Source organism: Pelodiscus sinensis, chromosome 2 (assembly GCF_049634645.1).
Source record: "Pelodiscus sinensis isolate JC-2024 chromosome 2, ASM4963464v1, whole genome shotgun sequence".
Classification (NCBI taxonomy): Eukaryota; Metazoa; Chordata; order Testudines; family Trionychidae; genus Pelodiscus; species Pelodiscus sinensis.
Window position 1 is genome coordinate 199,744,716 of NC_134712.1, and position 17,978 is coordinate 199,762,693.

General features: G+C 45.7%; 1 protein-coding gene across 2 annotated transcripts in view; it reads left to right on the forward strand.

Moving 5' to 3' along the window:
* RAPGEF5 (Rap guanine nucleotide exchange factor 5) overlaps positions 1-17,978 on the forward strand; it is a 216,196-nt gene that overhangs the window by 47,113 nt on the left and 151,105 nt on the right. For both annotated transcript variants that reach the window (XM_075922221.1, XM_075922220.1), the window contains exon 7: positions 13,797-13,845. In XM_075922221.1, the coding sequence (XP_075778336.1) occupies positions 13,797-13,845 (49 nt within the window). The remainder of the gene's footprint in view (positions 1-13,796; positions 13,846-17,978) is intronic.

A 17,978-nucleotide genomic window follows, 5' to 3' on the forward strand; every position in this document is an offset into this window, starting at 1 on the left:
CCAGTAGGTAAACCGTTCAGACACAGAATGGGCCTTAAACTAAACCTTACTAATAGCAAAACAACTAATTATGTACGTTTTTAATAAAATCTTTGCTACCATAGAATGTTTTTCTTAACTGCAGTTTAGCTTCCTTTCTTGGCCTGTTCCCTCCTTGCTCCCCATTGGCTTTTGTTACCAGGTATTGTTTCTTTTGGAAGCTTTTGCTTTCTCAGAATTATTGTACAATTTGCCTTCTCTTGATGACTCAGCCAGTCTGGAACTGATTAGTTAGGGAAATGCACACTTTTTAAAAACAATGGTTCAGGGAGATAATAGAGATAGCTATTGTTAAGAATGCCAAGTTTGGTGGGACTGCAGGAAACAACTGCAAATGATTTTATTTCCCGCGGAATTGTTACTTTAAAAAATACTCTAAAAGCAGAGACTGTTGTAAAAGACATGAAACTAATTTCAGGCTTGTCTACACTTAAAATGCTACAGAAGCACATCTAAAGGCTTGTCTACACTAGCCCAGTAAATCAGCTTTCTCCAGTGAAGCTCCCAAAGTGTACACAGTGCCAAAGCAACTTTGTACACAGAAACTGCATAGTTGCAGTGCTGTGTAACAATCACTCCAACAAGAGGTGTACCGCTTTCTGCCCTGGGGCTACAGTGCCATGGTGCCACTGTAGATGCTCTGTTTAATTACAGTGCTACAGGTGGCCTCCAGGAGTTTTCCCACAATGCCTGTTCTCACTTCTCTGGTCATCCGTTTGAACTCTACTCTCCTGCCCTCAGATGACCAACCATCAGCTCCACCCTTTAAATCTCTTGGGAATTTGGAAAATCCCCTTTCTGTTTGCTCAGCAACATGTGCAGTGGTCTCAGTGCATCTTTCCAGATGACCAGGCTGTTCCATGAGCCACGTGATCCCCCCCACTTGGAGCAGTGCTGAGCTGCTGGACCTCATCAGCGTCTGGGGAGAGGAGACTGTCTAGTCCAAGCTGTGCTCGAACTATAGGAATTATGATATCTATGGACAGAGATCATGCTGCATGATGGAAAGGGACCATGATTGGGCCACCCTGCAATGAAGGATCAAAGTGAAGGAGCTGCAGAATACCTTGCAGAATACCTATCACAAGGCATGGGAGGCAAACCATGAATGAATTGAGACAGGAGGAGGAAATCATGCACGGGGGCGTGGGGAGACTGAAAGCAGCATGTAGCTAAGGAGCTCTTCTTTACCCCGGAAGTGACTAGCCCATCACCGTGATCAAAGTTTGGTGAAACAGGAAGGGAAGCCCCTGGTGGGTGGCTTTGATTTTGGGAATCACTGAAGTGAGTTGTTGGGGAGGGAGGAAGATTTCAGAAGGCTGGCTTGTTTTTGTATGCTGAGTTGGTGGGGAGGGATTTACAGAAGGCTGGTTTGTGTCCATTGGATGTGCATACCACCACATGCCTAGCCAGAGTGGTGGAATATGGTGTTGATGGACACCTTCATGTCACAGGAATATGCCTTGGAGATCTTCACAGAACTCTCATGGAGATGATAGGCAATCCACTGTTATGAGTTCTATGGCAGAGCTCCTTTGTTTCTTGCTCCTTGGGGAGGGAGACCATTGCTGCATGCAGGTCAGTTGCATAAGGGCTAGGGCAGAAGATGTGGTGTTGAACACCCTCCCCTGATTCTTGCTTTCACTCAGCAGTGAGAGAGCTGGTTTTCGTTATGGAAGTTTCTATAATGAAAGCCAGCTATGGAAAGTGTGAGGACAGTAACGATTTTAGTGCCCTCATACAATGCTGGTTCTTAAGAGCCATGTGCCCACTGCCCAGCACTGTTCTGAACATTGTATTCCTCTGCAGTTATTTACCATTTTGGGGGTTTTATGGCTCATGTGTGCTTGCCTGGGTTTAACTAGTTAGTGATAGGTATGTAAATTAGTGGTTGTGTTTTAAGACACTGATTCTCTGGCCTGTGTGTTGCTAACAATAGAGCTGCTGTAAAATGTTGCATTTTGGCTTCACAGATATGACCTTGGGAGCTCAGCCTCCTGTTTTTTAGTCCCTGGCTGAATTACTACATGGGATTAGAAAATGGCCACAAAAATTAGAGAGGACATTCTGCATGGCGTTATGTTGCACTCCACAGCTTAGGGCTGGGGAGAATTGAAGGAAGAGTAGAATAAAGAGAAAAGGTACTGAAAGAGGAGCGTCTCAAAAACATTATGTAGCACCAAGTGGACATGCTCTTGGGCTTTTAGTACTGCAAATCATGTAGCTCTATGCCTTCCCTCTCTTACAGCATATGTCACACAACTCTTACCCATTTCCCACTTGTACCCACCCCAATACACACTCACCATCACGCTGGCTCCGGTCAGTACCTGCTGCATTCTTCGTCTGACCTGTCACATTCCATCCCGTTGCACTCAACACCCATTTCTCAGTAGTAGCCACTTCACTTCAGCAGAGCTAAAAAGGACAAGATTGCATACGATACCTGGAGATACACAAATCTTCAACTGTCCTGGGATCACATCTCCTCTTGAGACTCTCCCTTTCCCATTCTCCACAGTGCTGGTGTGGGGTTTTTGTTTGTCTCCCTCTTCTAGTTGTTGCTTAATAAAATAATTGTTTTGATTTGAACGCAATCTTCATTCCATTGTCAGAAAGCAAAGAGGGCCCTGTGAAGCAACAGGAATTTTCTTATACCATCGCAGTACATAGTCCACACCAATCACCATCACCTCCTAAGTATCACCGGTGCTGAGCTCCTGAGCATAGTAACAAACGTTAGCGGCTTTCAGCTTCAAATTGCTACCTCAAGGCTCCCTGATCCTCATGGTCCACATTGCACCCCTCTAATAGCCCTGGGCTCTGGCTATTTAAATCTAGCCACCAAGCACTGAGCCTTAGCGGTCTAGCCATGAGTGAAGCTTTCACCCTTCTCTCCACAAATGTTATGGAGTGTACAGTGCATGTCACTATTCCTATGGTTACTGTCATCAGCCAGGTCCAGCCTCTCATGTAGGCAGCACCTAATGGCCAAAAGCACACTGAATAATCATTCTGCACTTGCTCATCCTGTTGTTGAGCTGCACCTTGCTGCTGTCAAGATTCCCCATCACAAGCCATTGCATGAAGGGATAGGCAGGGACTCCCAGGATCACAGTGGGCATTTTGACCTCCCCTACAGTGATTTTTCTGGTCTGTGAAGAGAGTCCCTGCTTGCAGCCTCCTGAATAGGCCAGTGTCCCAAAAGATACATGTATTTTGTACCTTTCCAGATCATCGTGCACTAATGTCCATGAAATGCCCATGATGAACCACAAGCACTTGGACAACAATAGAGAAATCTTCCTTCTGATAATGTACTCAGTGGCTAGATGGTCTGGTGCCAGAATTGGAATATGTGTGCCATCTATCTCCCTATCACAGTTAGGGAAGCCCATTGTGCAAAGCCATCTACAATGTCTTACACTTTGCCCAGAGTCACGGTCTCTTGGATGCAATTAGTTGCCCTGCATGCGTCTATCAATGCAAGTCCAGTGGTTGACTTTCCCACTCCAAACCTGCTTTTAGAGGTTTTGTGATGGTGCAAAACTGACCATTAGGATGTTTATATAGTGTATCTGAAGCAATTTCCCCATCCTTTGGGAAGTCAACAAACAGCACAGTCAGAGAGCACAAATGGTGTTTACTTTGGATTTTTAAAGTACATATTAAACTCTTGAGTGTTTGTGCATTGTCTTGGCTAACCTGAGAACATTTCATGCAAATATTCTCTCAGATTCTGAGAATAGTCAGCCTTTCTTACGGATTAAATTCACATTCAAAACATTATCACAGAGACGCCTATATCAAACTTTTGATAAAAAGATATAGAAGTGGTAATGTTAATCCAATAAAGAATTCAAAATAATTCTAAAAAAGCTCATAGTTCTGACTTTAAGTTCTGACTTTTTTAAGATTATCCGAGACCTATCTTTCACTAAATCTAGGCAATCCCAAATATCTATACAGGCAGTCCCCGGGTTACATGGATCCGACTTACATCGGATCCCTACTTACAAACGGGGTGAGGCAACCCCGCACTAGCTGCTTCCCCCCAGCAGACCAGGGAGACGCGAAGCTAGTGCCCCCCCCCCCCCCCAGCAGACCAGGGAGACGCGGAGCGGCTTTTCTCAGCAGACACCTCAGCTTGAGAATAAAGGACTGAGGGAAGTGAGGTATGGGAGAATAAAACTGAGCTCTGGAGAAATGTTTGGCTAGAGTTTCCCCTACAATATGTACCAGTTCCGACTTACATATAAATTCAACTTAAGAACAAACCTACAGTCCCTATCTTGTACATAACCCGGGGACTGCCTGTATATCTAAAATAAATAAGTGTGTGTGTGTGTGTCTTAATTATGCCCACTTAGGCTCCTGATCTTCCGCGTAGCACATAACTGCAGTGGATGGAATAATGTACTAAATTGTTCAAAAGAATGGTCTTTTTAGGCTGCTGTATTTTGGACATGTAGGACGACAAGAGTACCTCTACATTTTTTAAAAATCTGCATTGTTTCCCAACAGGATACCATTCAGCTAGCATGTTTGGTTTGTAGGGGCAATCTTGAGACAAATTTTATATTCAATAGCTCAGGTTTTATGGTAATTTATAGGCACAGCTACTGCTTTAAACATGTATTTTACATCAGTAGTCTCCAACATTTTTAAGCATGAGATCACTTTTTGAATTTAAGTGCAGTCAAAGATCTACCTCACACCCAAATACCCGTGCCCCTTCTCCGAGGCCTCACTCCATCCGCCCTCCATCTCCCTCTTTCACAAGGCTGGGGCTGTGGGTTGGGGTGCAGACTCTGGTCTTGGATTAAGGGATCTGGAGTGTGAGAGGGGCTCTGAACTGAGCTTGGGGCAGACAGTTGGGGGCAGGAGAGATTCTAGGCGCAGGCTCTGGGAAGGTGTTGGGATGCAGGGGTGCTCAGAGCTAGGGCAGGGGCTTTGGGTGCTGGAGGGGGTTCATTACTGGGTAGGGTTTTGGGTTGTGGGCTCTGGCTGGACCCTGCTGACCTCAGGTGGCGCCTAGGTGGTGGTGCAGTGGGGCTAAGGCAGGCTCGTTCCTGCCCTGGCCCTGCACCACTCCCAAAAGCAACCAGCAAACTCCCTCCATCCCAAGCCCTGTTGTGTCCCCTGTCTACTCTGTGGAGATAGGATACATAGTGAGAAGGGGGGCACCCTGACATCAGCACCCTCCTCTCCATTCCCTGCCCAGCAAGCAGGAGACTCCTGAGGGGACAGCTGCAAGCAGAGGGCAGGAGGTGCGCAGCAGTGCGGGGTGAGGCAGCTAAAGTGCTGGCACTAGATAGCCTCTTGGCCGAACCAATCAGGATCACCTCTCAGAGGCTCCAAGATCTACCAGTAGATCCCAATCTACTGGTTGGTGACCACTGTTTTACATTAAGTCCAGATAAGTCTCCATAAGACATGCAAGCACCAATTCTGCCTGAAGGTGTTTATGCAGAAGTAAGATAATAGGTTGCCCATGTGTGTTGGGTAAATGATTGTTATCCAGAGATTTCATTATGTTAAATGGAGCATAGGAATTAAGTACCCATCCAAAACATCACTGAAATAGCATTTAAAATAAGCCCATTGAGCATATAGATTGAAGTCTAGACACCATGGGCCAAGTCCAAAAAGGTCCTTGGTTTCCTCAAGTCCACTTGACTTCTGTGGAAACTGAAGGGCCTCAACATTTGGGAGAATCAGGCCGTTTATAAGACCTAGCAGCCTCAGCTGAAGCTAGAGAATTTTTTTTCAAGTCTACTTATGTACATGTTTTCATTCAGCATTTCCAGTGGTAGTTGGAGGCTTGCTTCTGGTCTCAATCCAGTAGAGAAAAACAAGGTTTTGGCAATACCTTGTTTAGTGTACATAAATCTAGTGGGATGTGTGTGCGTGTATCTTTCAGATTCAGAATTTCCAGCTGAAACTGCCTTGATGCCTTGTCACTGTTGAGCATTTTGAAGTATGAGCACTTATCACCCTTCGTCCTGAATCACAAGCCATGTGATTCAGTACCATGGAACAACTTTTTACAGAATTTTAATGAAAACTTCCCACTAAATAATTTGTTATGGAACATAACTGGCTAAGAGTGCATATGTTATGTCTATATTAGTAGTATAAATCTATATTATAGGATTACCTGAGTAGTCCCGGCTGAGGGATTTTGCCAGACCAAGGGGAAGAATTTCTGGCCCTTCTGCCGCTGGCCCCATCCTACTTCTCAGCTTCGAGTCCCATCCTCTCCCTACAGCTCATCTGGACTGCATGCCAAGCTTCCTGCCCCCCTACCCTCTGAAGCATGGCAGCTTCCCAGCTCCTGACCCTCCCAGGCAGTCCAGTTGAGCCACGTGCTGGGCCCTCCCCTCCCCTCCGTCTCCCCCTTGCCCCCCCCCCCCCGGCCCCTTGCAGCGCCCAGGGAATCTTTGATCCAGGATAGTGATAGAAATGTAGCCGTGTTAGTCTGGGGTAGCTGAAGCAAAATGCAGGACAATGTAGCACTTTAAAGACTAACAAGATGGTTTATTAGATGATGAGCTTTCGTGGGCCAGACCCACTTCCTCAGATCAAATAGTGGAAGAAAGTAGTCACAACCATATATACCAAAGGATACAATTAAAAAAAATGAACACATATGAAAAGGACAAATCACATTGCAGAACAGGAGGGGGATGCGGGGGGGGGGGGGGGGGGGGAGGAAGGAAGGAAGGTAAGTGTCTGTGAATTGATGATATTAGAGGTAGGGAGAGTGGGATGTTTGTGAGTTAATGGTATTAGAGGTGACAATTGGGGAAGCTATCTTGGTAATGGGTAAGATAGTTTGAGTGTTTGTTCATTCCTTTTTGGAGAGTGTCGAATTTTAACATGAATGACAGTTCAGAGGATTCCCTTTCAAGTGCAGATGTAAAAAGGTCTTTGTAGCAGAATGCAGGTGGTTAAGTCATTGAGAGAGTGTCCTTTCTGGTTAAAATGGCAAGAAACTGTTTTTTCTTTGTGGTCTTGTCTGATATCTGTTTTGTGGGCATTAATCCTTTGGCGAAGTGTCTGAGATGTTTGTCCAATGTACGTAGCAGACGGAAACTTTCGGCACATGATAGCATAGATTATATTTCTGGATGCGCAGGAATATATGTTCTTGATCTTATAACTCACTTGGTTAGGTCCAATAATGGTATCAGCAGAATGAATATGTGGACAAAGCTGGCAACGGGGTTTGTTGCAAGGGAAGGTACCAGGGTTGGTATTAGTGTGGTATGTCCTGTGGTTGTTGGTAAGAATCATCTTGAGGTTAGGTGGTTGTCTATAGGAAACTATGAGTCTGTCTCCCAGAGCCTCTTGGAGTATGGTATCCTGTTCCAGTATAGGCTGTAGTTTATTGACAATGTGTTGGACAGGTTTAAGTTGGGGGTTGTAGGTGATGACAAGTGGTGTTCTATTGTTGGTTTTCTTGGGTCTGTCTTGTAGTAGATGGTTTCTAGGTATTCGTCTGGCTCTTTCAATTTGCTTTTTTATTTCTCTGGCTGGGTAGTTGAGGTTTATAAATGCTTGGTAGAGATCCTGAAGCTTCTGGTCTCTGTCAGTGGGATTAGAGCAGATGCGGTTGTATCAAAGGGCTTGGCTATAGACGATGGATAGTGTGGTGTGTTCTGGATGGGAGCTGGAAGCATGTAGGTAACTGTATGAGTCGGTGGGTTTTCTGTAGAGTGGTGTCTAATTTTCCATTGTTGATTTGTACTGTGGTGTCCAGGAAATGGATCTCTCGTGTAGAATGGTCCAGGCTGAGGTTGATGGTGCCAGACCAGAGCGTCCTGGTTTATAGAGGTGCAGCCTGTACATTCCCTCGCCTGAACTAAGGCACATGGCGGCGTCTTGTATTCTCAGAGCACGCTAATTGTGGTGTTAGGGGACTTAGCCTGCAAGAGCAAAACAACAAAACTGTGGCTCTGTTTTGTCCCCAAACCAATCTCGATGATTTAAGAGCAGAGAGAGGAGGAGCTTGGTCACTGCATATAGAAGCCACTGGTAAGAAGCTAGAGCTAGGCATTGATTTCTTAGATGCCCCTAAGCAAGGCGATAGGGTCAGGCTAGATGGCTGCAAGAGAGTAAGGGAAGGCAAGTATATTAACTCCAGATTAAATAGGTATTTTACCATGGTAAGCTAAAAAGGGCTAATCCAGAACAGTCTGGAGCTTGCCAGAATCCATTAGGGCAGACAGGCCAATTAAGACACAGGAAGTCACTCAGGGGTTTTCCAGAACCTATTAACACAGGCTGATCAGGATAGCTGGAGCCAATTAAGAACCTGCTGGTACTGATTTAAAAGATTCCCCTTCTGCCAGCTCACTGCGCACAATGAGGTGGGTGTAAGAAGGGGCTGTGGAGGTACACATGCTATCAGATATCAGGAGAAAAAGCCTGCAGTAAGGGAGGTGCTGGGAAAGGCTATGGGGAAGTGGCCCAGGGAATCGTGGCTGTCATGCAGCTGATTCTGGGGACATTAGAGAGTTGCTATCAGTGTCCCTGGTCTGGAAACCAGAGTCGAGAGTGGGTCTGGGTTCCCCTGTTCCCCAGCACCGTATTTGTCATAAGAAAGCTGATCCAGACAGTGGGATGCACCTAAAGGAAAGACTAATTTTGGAAAAGGGTCTGTCCTGTCCTTGAACCACTTGGAAGGGCAGCAGAGACTGCAAAGTTTGGTCTCCTCTCTCTTCCCCATGCTGGCCAATGATGAGGGTGGCTAAATTTCCTGGCAAGTTTGTGCCCCCAGGGAAAGTGTCCAAACCAAAGTGGGGAAGGTTTTTGGGTTGGGGGGGCCCCTGACCCATAGAAAAACCAGTCAGACAGTAGACAAGTGAGAAGCAAAAAAGGAAAACCAAACCCACAATGATGTGGGCCCTGATCGAGAAGGAGAAAGATGCTCCCCACATTCTCCTCACACACCAGAGCCTGGGAGGCCCAGGCTAGTAGATTGTGTGGTCCAGCCCCCACAGTGGGCCAGTAGGAGGGCAGGAGCACCCATATAGGGCCCCTAATTCTGGGGGTGGGAGCCCTGAGCTTCAGGCCAGATCCAGGCAAACTGGGGGCTGGCCCCTGGGCCGTAGGTTCTCCACTTCTGGTCTAAACCAAGGGCTGTGTGGAATAGATGGACCAGGAAGGTATTCGGTTGGATTTTTACAAATGAAATCTCACTAAAACATTCAACAAGATGAGCAAGATTCATTGAGCTCCAGTTGGGGGAGAAACCTGCAGAAATAACAGCCTTAGTAATAGGTCATAATATAAGCAGAGATCCATTAAAACCAACTGCCAGAGGATACAGCTTGAATGTGAGTCAGAAGCTGTTTTGCATACAGACTCTTGCCACTCAAAACAAATAGGCTACATCTACACTGGCCCCTTCTTAGGAAGGGGCATGCTAATTTTGAAAGTGGGAATAGGGAAATCAGCGGGGGATTTAAATAAACATGGCTGCCGCTTTTTTCCTGGCTTTGGGAAAAGCCAGAAAAAAGCGTCTAGACTGGCCCGATCCTCCGGAATAAAGCCCTATTCCAGAGGATCTCTTATTCCTACTTTGAAGAGGGAATAAGAGATCCTCCGGAATAGGGCTTTATTCCGGAGGATTGGGCCAGTCTAGACGCTTTTTTCCGGCTTTTCCCAAAGCCGGAAAAAAAGCGTCGGCCATGTTTATTTAAATCCCGGGGGGGATATTTAAATCCCCCGCGGATTTCCCTATTCCCACTTTCAAAATTAGCATGCCCCTTCCGAAGAAGGGGCCAGTGTAGACGTAGCCATATTGAATATCATAGAGAGGGAAAACTCACAGAAGAGAGTACATTCAGCAGTGCAAATCAAACATACGGAAAAGCTCCATGGCTGGTTCATACCAAGTGCTCTAGCAGGCTAGGAATATGGGTGTTGGGCCAGGGAGGGTAAGAGGCATAACACTAGTAAAACAGATCAGGAATTCCAAGTGAAAACCTCTCTCAAACCACCATCATGATCTGTGTGTCATTCCTAATGGAAATATGGACTTGAAACAATCCTTACCACAGTTTGATTTGCTCAATAAAATATCCTTTGGGGGAATAGTGATAGAAATGTAGCTGTGTTAGTCTGGGGTAGCTGAAGCAAAATGCAGGACAATGTAGCACTTTAAAGACTAACAAGATGGTTTATTAGATGATGAGCTTTCGTGGGCCAGACCCACTTCCTCAGATCAAATAGTGGAAGAAAGTAGTCACAACCATATATACCAAAGGATACAATTAAAAAAAATGAACAAATATGAAAAGGACAAATCACATTGCAGAACAGGAGGGCGATGCGGGGGGGCGGGGAAGGAAGGAAGGAAGGTAAGTGTCTGTGAATTGATGATATTAGAGGTAGGGAGAGTGGGATGTTTGTGAGTTAATGGTATTAGAGGTGATAATTGGGGAAACTATCTTGGTAATGGGTGAGAGAGTTCAAATGTTTAAGTCCTTTTTGGAAAGTGTCGAATTTTAACATGAATGACAGTTCAGAGGATTCCCTTTCAAGTGCAGATGTAAAAAGGTCTTTGTAGCAGAATGCAGGTGGTTAAGTCATTGAGAGAGTGTCCTTTCTGGTTAAAATGGCAAGAAACTGTTTTCTCTTTGTGATCTTGTCTGATATCTGTTTTGTGGGCATTAATCCTTTGGCGAAGTGTCTGAGATGTTTGTTCAATGTACATAGCAGACGGGCACTTTCGGCACATGATAGCATAGATTACTTCAAGACAGACCCAAGAAAACCAACAATAGAACACCACTTGTCATCACCTACAACCCCCAACTTAAACCTGTCCAACACATTATCAATAAACTACAGCCTATATTGGAACAGGATACCATACTCAAAGAGGCTCTGGGAGACAGACCCATAGTCTCCTATAGACAACCACCTAACATCAAGATGATTCTTACCATCCACCACAGGACATACCACACTAATACCAACCCTGGTACCTTCCCTTGCAACAAACCCCGTTGCCAGCTTTGTCCACATATTCATTCTGCTGATACCATTATTGGACCTAACCAAGTGAGTTATAAGATCAAGAACACATATTCCTGCGCATCCAGAAATATAATCTATGCCCGTCTGCTATGTACATTGGACAAACATCTCAGACACTTCGCCAAAGGATTAATGCCCACAAAACAGATATCAGACAAGATCACAAAGAGAAAACAGTTTCTTGCCATTTTAACCAGAAAGGACACTCTCTCAATGACTTAACCACCTGCATTCTGCTACAAAGACCTTTTTACATCTGCACTTGAAAGGGAATCCTCTGAACTGTCATTCATGTTAAAATTCGACACTTTCCAAAAAGGACTTAAACATTTGAACTCTCTCACCCATTACCAAGATAGTTTCCCCAATTATCACCTCTAATACCATTAACTCACAAACATCCCACTCTCCCTACCTCTAATATCAATTCAGACACTTACCTTCCTTCCTTCCTTCCCCGCCCCCCCGCATCCCCGTCCTGTTCTGCAATGTGATTTGTCCTTTTCATATTTGTTCATTTTTTTAAATTGTATCCTTTGGTATATATGGTTGTGACTACTTTCTTCCACTATTTGATCTGAGGAAGTGGGTCTGGCCCACGAAAGCTCATCATCTAATAAACCATCTTGTTAGTCTTTAAAGTGCTACATTGTCCTGCATTTTCCTTTGGGGGAGTTTGCCTTTCCTCTGCTTCTATTGGATCAGTCTGTGTGTGCTTATGCTTTTAAAAAAGATACCCTAGATTGTTGTGGACTGATTTAGGGTAACTAAAAATGGATTGATTTGTGCTTAACTAACAATGAAGATAAAGAGCTTGTGAGAAGCAGCAGGAATGGTATTATTGCAGTGTCTACAGTTCTGTGGCTCACTTTAAGGATAGGGTTTTCAAAAATTTCTGAGTCAGTTAGGAACACAAATGCAAAAGAAAATCAGTGCTGCCTTTATTCCAAAATCTTGCAGGTACTTTTGAAAAATCAATCTTAACTCTTTGTAGCACACATAGATTATTACTATTATTAATCTCCATAAACTTTAAGATGCTGTATGGGCAAATAAAATGCTGTTCTTACTCTGTATTGCTTGTAGTCTATTTAGGTAAAACATGATGAATTATACTAGAAAACATTATGGGGTAAAGAGAAGGGAAGGATGTGAAGGTGATTTTACCAACTTTTGTAACTATTGCAAATAGGGCTGGATTCAGGCAATCTCAGGACTTGGATACCATGTTGTAGTGCACCTCCTGTAGCTCTACCCCGAGTTTCCCTCTTAGCATAGCACAGCCAAAACATTCCCTGCCTCCTAGAGTGGTAACATCCAGGAGTAGCAGTTCATGCTCTTGGAAGCAGCAGCGGCAGCAAAAAGGGCCTGGTATTCCTGCTTGAGTTCAGGGGTGGCAGTAGGAGGGGCCCTTAGTCCTTACCCCAGCTGTTGGAATGTACCTGCATGGCTGGAGCAGGTCCATTGCATCTTCTCCTGCCACACACACAGTCTTCTGGTGTGTTGTTAGTGTTGGGATCTCCCAGCAGGTGTTGGAATTAACAACCTGTTGAAATGTGTGGGGCACCTCTTTCCTAACTGTCATTTCCAGCTCCCCACATGTTGAGACTGACATCACTGAATGGCATATATTTTTGGTTACTTTTTTCAAAAAAAATTTTCATAGCCATGAGGGCTGGAAACCTTTCTTTTCAGTGAAGACTGAGAGTCTGCAGTAATTATATGGCTTGAGAACTTCAGAGCCTAGGCATGACACTAGGGTGACTTATTCTGTTTCTAATTGTGAATCTTCAGAGGTTTTTGGGAGGGAGGAGTGAGTGTGTGTGTGTGTGGGAGGGAGGGGGTTATTATTGCTTTTTAAAAAGTCTCTCATGCCATCTGATAATCCTGACTTCAGAAGTTGTGAAATTTCCCTATTTCAAAATGGCCTCAATTTTCCTATCACTTTTAGCATGGCTGAAGTCAATATGCCCTCAGCTAAGATGGTCACTATACATGCAGGCTACGTCTACACTGGCCCCTTTTTCGAAAGGGGCATGCTAATTTTAAACTTCGGAATAGGGAAATCCGCGGGGGATTTAAATATCCCCCGCGGGATTTAAATAAAGATGTCCGCCGCTTTTTTCCGGCTTGGGGAAAAGCTGGAAAAAAGCGTCTAGACTGGCCTGATCCTCCGGAATAAAGCCCTATTCCGGAGGATCTCTTATTCGGTCTTAAAACAATCTTTTTGAGCTGAAGAGATGTTATTGAATAATTAAAACATAGCATTTGCTTGCAAGCCTCAGCCCAACTCCAGCACAGAGAAATCACCTTAGTCCCAAGTCACAAAGCTAATAGAGAGTTGCAATGTAATTGCAGAAGGAAAACATTTGATAGAGAGGTAAGGAAGCATGAAAAGAAGTTTGCAGAGAAAACAAATAATATGCCACAGTCAACAGAATGGCTTAATCTCTAGGGAATATGCAAAGTTTACATGAAACTAAAATCACAAAAAGTCACAGCATTCCCAGTTGAAAAAAAAATAGATTTGCTGGAAAACATGGGTCAGGTTTCAAAACCAAGCAGAAGAAACAAACTAGTGAAACATCTGTATTATTCTTATGTGCAATGAATAGTTGAAGATTAACGATATGCTTGCTAAGACCACATTTTTTTTCTGTTTGACTATATATTTATATCCATCATCTCTCTTTCTTGTGTGTTAGGTACAGAAAGAACTGGCTGCTGTCATTGCTCTGAAAGCAAGAAAGTCAGGTAAGTACAGACAATTGTGCCTTATTGGGACTTTTATAATATCATTGTCCTCCGTTATTTACTAAAGTATTTAATTCTTCATTGTAGACTTACTACAATTTAAGTTGAACAGTAAAAGTTCTGTTATCTGGCACTCAATTAACCTGAATTCTCAATTAACTGCCATTTCTGATATTTCCCAATACAAATTTTCAGTCTAGTAGCCGGGATCCATATACTGTCCAGTACACTGTGCAGTTACATATTCTGCTTTTATGCAAAAGGGACAGAAGACAAGGAAGTGAGCTGAAATCAGGGATTTTTATATACAAAAAAATGCAGCTTCCAGGGTGCAAATCCATCCCTAGGGTGGCGCGGGGACCAGGACAGCCCTCTGACTGTCCCAGGCCATGCCCCATCTCTTTCCATCCTGCTTATCTGCCTCCCCATTCCATTCTACCCCTTCCATCTAGGGTTGCCAGATGGTTGAAACAAAAATACCGAACCCCTCCCCCCCCCCCCCCCCCAAAAAAAAAAAAACCACCGGGAAAAAATTCTGTTGAAGGGGGGAAAAAATGGGAGGGGAGACCAAAGTTGTTGGGGGGGGGGGGGGGGGAAGACCTTCCCCTAGGTCTCTTGTGTTGGGGGCCGGGAGGCCGGGCACTGAGTCGTTTGTAGGGTTGTAGGGTTGCATTTTCACCTCCTGGCCGGGGAAAAATTCAGAAAATACCGGACATCCGAGGTGTCCAGTATTCTCTGAAATTTTTTTACTGGACAGGAGCCAAAAATACCGGACACCTGGCAACCCTACTTCCATCAGACCTCTTTCCTGATGCTGGCAGCAGTGGCTGCCCTGCCAAAGTTCCCTCTAAGCTGCCTGGCTTTGCAGCCATGCAGCTATTTTCTGAACCCTGATCAGAGGTTCAGAGCTTCCTGTGTCCCTGACTGGCGGGGGCAGGGTGTCTGTAAATAGCAGCTAAACCACATGTGAACTGAAGAGCTCCCAGAGATAAGCAGCTGAGATAAGGAGGCAATAAGGTGGGGGGGGGAGGGGGAGGAAGGGAGAGAGTAAATAATTAGTTTAGGGGGAAAGGCAGAGGGGAGAGGAGAGTCCTGTCTGCCAGAGGAGAGAAAGGTGGGTGGGAGAGAAACAGAAGGAGGGGTGGGAGAGAAAGAGACAGGGGAGAGAGAAAAAGAGAGGTAGGGAGGCACAGATAGACAGACCCACCAACCAGAGCTGGCCCAAGGTACGGGAAAGCCGGGCTACCGCCTGGGGTGCCCCATTGTAGGAGGCGCCACGCGAGGTTGCTGGGCTGGGCGGGGGTGGCACCACACATGGTCCGCACGCCCGTGGTGGTGCCATGCATGCGCCGGGCGCCCAGGGGTGGGGCTGGGCATGCGTTGCACTCCCCGGGGTGGTGCTGCGCTCCCGGGGCGCGCGAATGGCTCGGGTCGGCCCTGCCACCAACCCAGCAGTCTCTTCAACCCTCCTGGGCTGGGAAGGGGGAGGTAAAGGGCTGACTGCATGGGGTAGGTGAGGGAAAGAGAGGGTGAGTGGATGCTGGAATCAGTGCAGTGAGGTGGAGGCAGGGGGCAGTTTGTTCGGGATGTCCTGACTGAAGTCCTCTCGTTTAGGCTGGGTTGGAGGGAGGGAAGGAAAGCTGTATGGGTGTGTGTGCTAGGAGGACATTTTCATGATTGCATTTCAAATTTTACAGCGGTGTTAATGACTTAAGAAAGAAAAAGATTCTTTTAACAGATTTTTTTGGAGTGTAGCAGCTATCTAAAACTCAGAACTTATTTTTTTTTAAATCCTGTGTTACTAATTAATGGTAAACTGTACTGCATTAAGGCCAGATCTTTACTATGTGGTAGAGTTCTGGCTCTTATGAGTCAGAAGTAGCAAGTACTGGGAGTGATGATAGTGTTGTAGCATGAAAACTTATTTGCAAGTTCTTTGAAACATGCATCTGTCTACAAACCCTGAAGCCATGTGTTAATTTGTTCTGGGGCTTCTACTCTTCCTTACTGTATCTTTATACACCACGTTTGTAGTCTCTAAGGGTACCTCACAGCAACTAGATATAGGTGTCTTGTTTTAATATATTTTCTTCCACACGTACGAACTGCTTAAAATATGCATGCGTGTGTGTGTCTTTTGTTTGTACTAGTGGTGCACATCCATACACTACCTCAGTATTGGTGTTGCACATAAGAAATTTCAGCCCGCACAAGAATAGAAAATGTTAGAGGAAACACTGATGGCGGCCCCGCCCTCACCCCACACTCACACTGCCACCACAGTGAAATGGAGCGATTCAGCTGGGACCCATGGGGAGCAGAGCAGGCTGGGTCTGAGTCACTCTACTTCCTGAATCTGAGTGCACGGGTGGGCCCGACTAACGATGTTAAAGACTAGTCGACTATCTGATAAGCATTTGCTTATCGAATAGTTTTTTGACTTGTTGATTAGTAGCTATGCACTGCCGCATTCCTCCTTTGAAATGTACAACAGCTGGATCTCTTGTACATTTCAAAGGAGGAATGTGGAACTCGGCATTCATCCTAGGGCCAGCAGGAAGTCCCGCTGACTCTGGGCTGCACGCGGGTGCCTGCGCAAGAGTCCCCAGTGGGGGCTCTTGTGCATTTCAAAGCTATGGAGCCCGGGATCAGCGGGAGACTGAGTCCCCAGCTGACCCGTGGTTCCCTGTGGTATTTCCCCCACGGCATTTCTCCCCACAGCTGCCCCTTTGAATCACACAGATGCATGGTTCAAAGGGACAGCCACCTCACAGCTTATCCGCAGATCAGTTATTCGCCGGCTGTCCCTTTAAATCATGCATCCGCACGATTCAAAGGGGCAGCTGCCAGGAGCCCTGGGGTTAGCTGCAGACTCCCCAGCTGATCCCAGGCTCCTGCGGCATTTCCCCAGAACCCAGGATCAACTGGCTTCTGGGGAAATGCGGCAGGAGCCTGAGTTCAGCTGGGGAGTCCCCAGCTGACCCCAGGCTGCACGCAGCTGCCCCTTTGAATCGCGCAGATGTGTGGCTCAAAGGGACAGCTGGTGAATAACGGATCTGCGAATCAGCTGTGAGGCAGCTGTCCCTTTGAACCATGCATCTGTGTGATTCAAAGGGGCAGCTGTGGGGAGAAATGCTGTGGGGGGAAATGCCACGGGGAGCCGAGGGCCAGCTGGGGACTCTGAGTCCCCGGCTCCATAGCTTTGAAATGCATAAGAGCTTTGAAATGCATCTGGGGACTCCCCAGCTGACCCCAGTCTCCCCGGGAAATGCCGCAGGAAATGCTGCTGGTGTGAGGGGAGGGGTGTAATTCAGTATCTCTAGTGTAGAGGCAGTTACAGCTGTAAAAAGGTGCTTTATACTGCAATAGTGTGACAGGATCCCAAGGTGAAGCCTTGGTTTCTGGGAGCACTGTGCTCCCTTAATTCTCTAGCCTGGGCTAGCTCACCAAGTGCTTAGCTAGTAATTCATTTTGTCAATAGTTTGGTTAATCCAGAATTGCAAGGTCAATTTGTCCTCTTGTAATTGAGCCATTGAAAATAATCATGCTGCTGTATTACCATATCGGTTTCCCCAATCCTAAACCAGCCGTGTAGGATCGATCATCAGCCTCATCGGCTGTCCAAACAGAATTTGAAATGGCTGTATTTTTGTTTTCACGCAGTTGCTACTACGGATAGCTGCCAGAATTAAAGGCAGCTTATTGGGCCAATTTTCCCCAGTATTTCTCACAATTTTCCATAGGGCTTCTTTAACAGTGCAGTTCATGTGCTCTACTTGCCTGGATGATTGAGGGCAATAAAGAGAGATGAAATTCTGTTTAATGCCTAAGGCTTGTAACAAGGTGGTAAACATTTCTCCTACAAATGCTCCTCCATTGTCTGAATCTATTATCTCGGGAGTTTCATACCGACAGATCACCTCAGGAAATAACTTTTTTGCAGATTCTGTTGTGGTGTTTCTTCTAGTGGGTAATGCCTCTACCCAGTCACAGAAGGCATCTATGATTACTAGTAAATACCGAAATCCCTCTTGGCTCTGTGGCAATTTGTCTATGTAATCAGTTTGGATTCTATGCCAGGGACCTATTCATCTTTGATGCATAAGGGATTGGTAATGCAGTGGCTGGCTTTA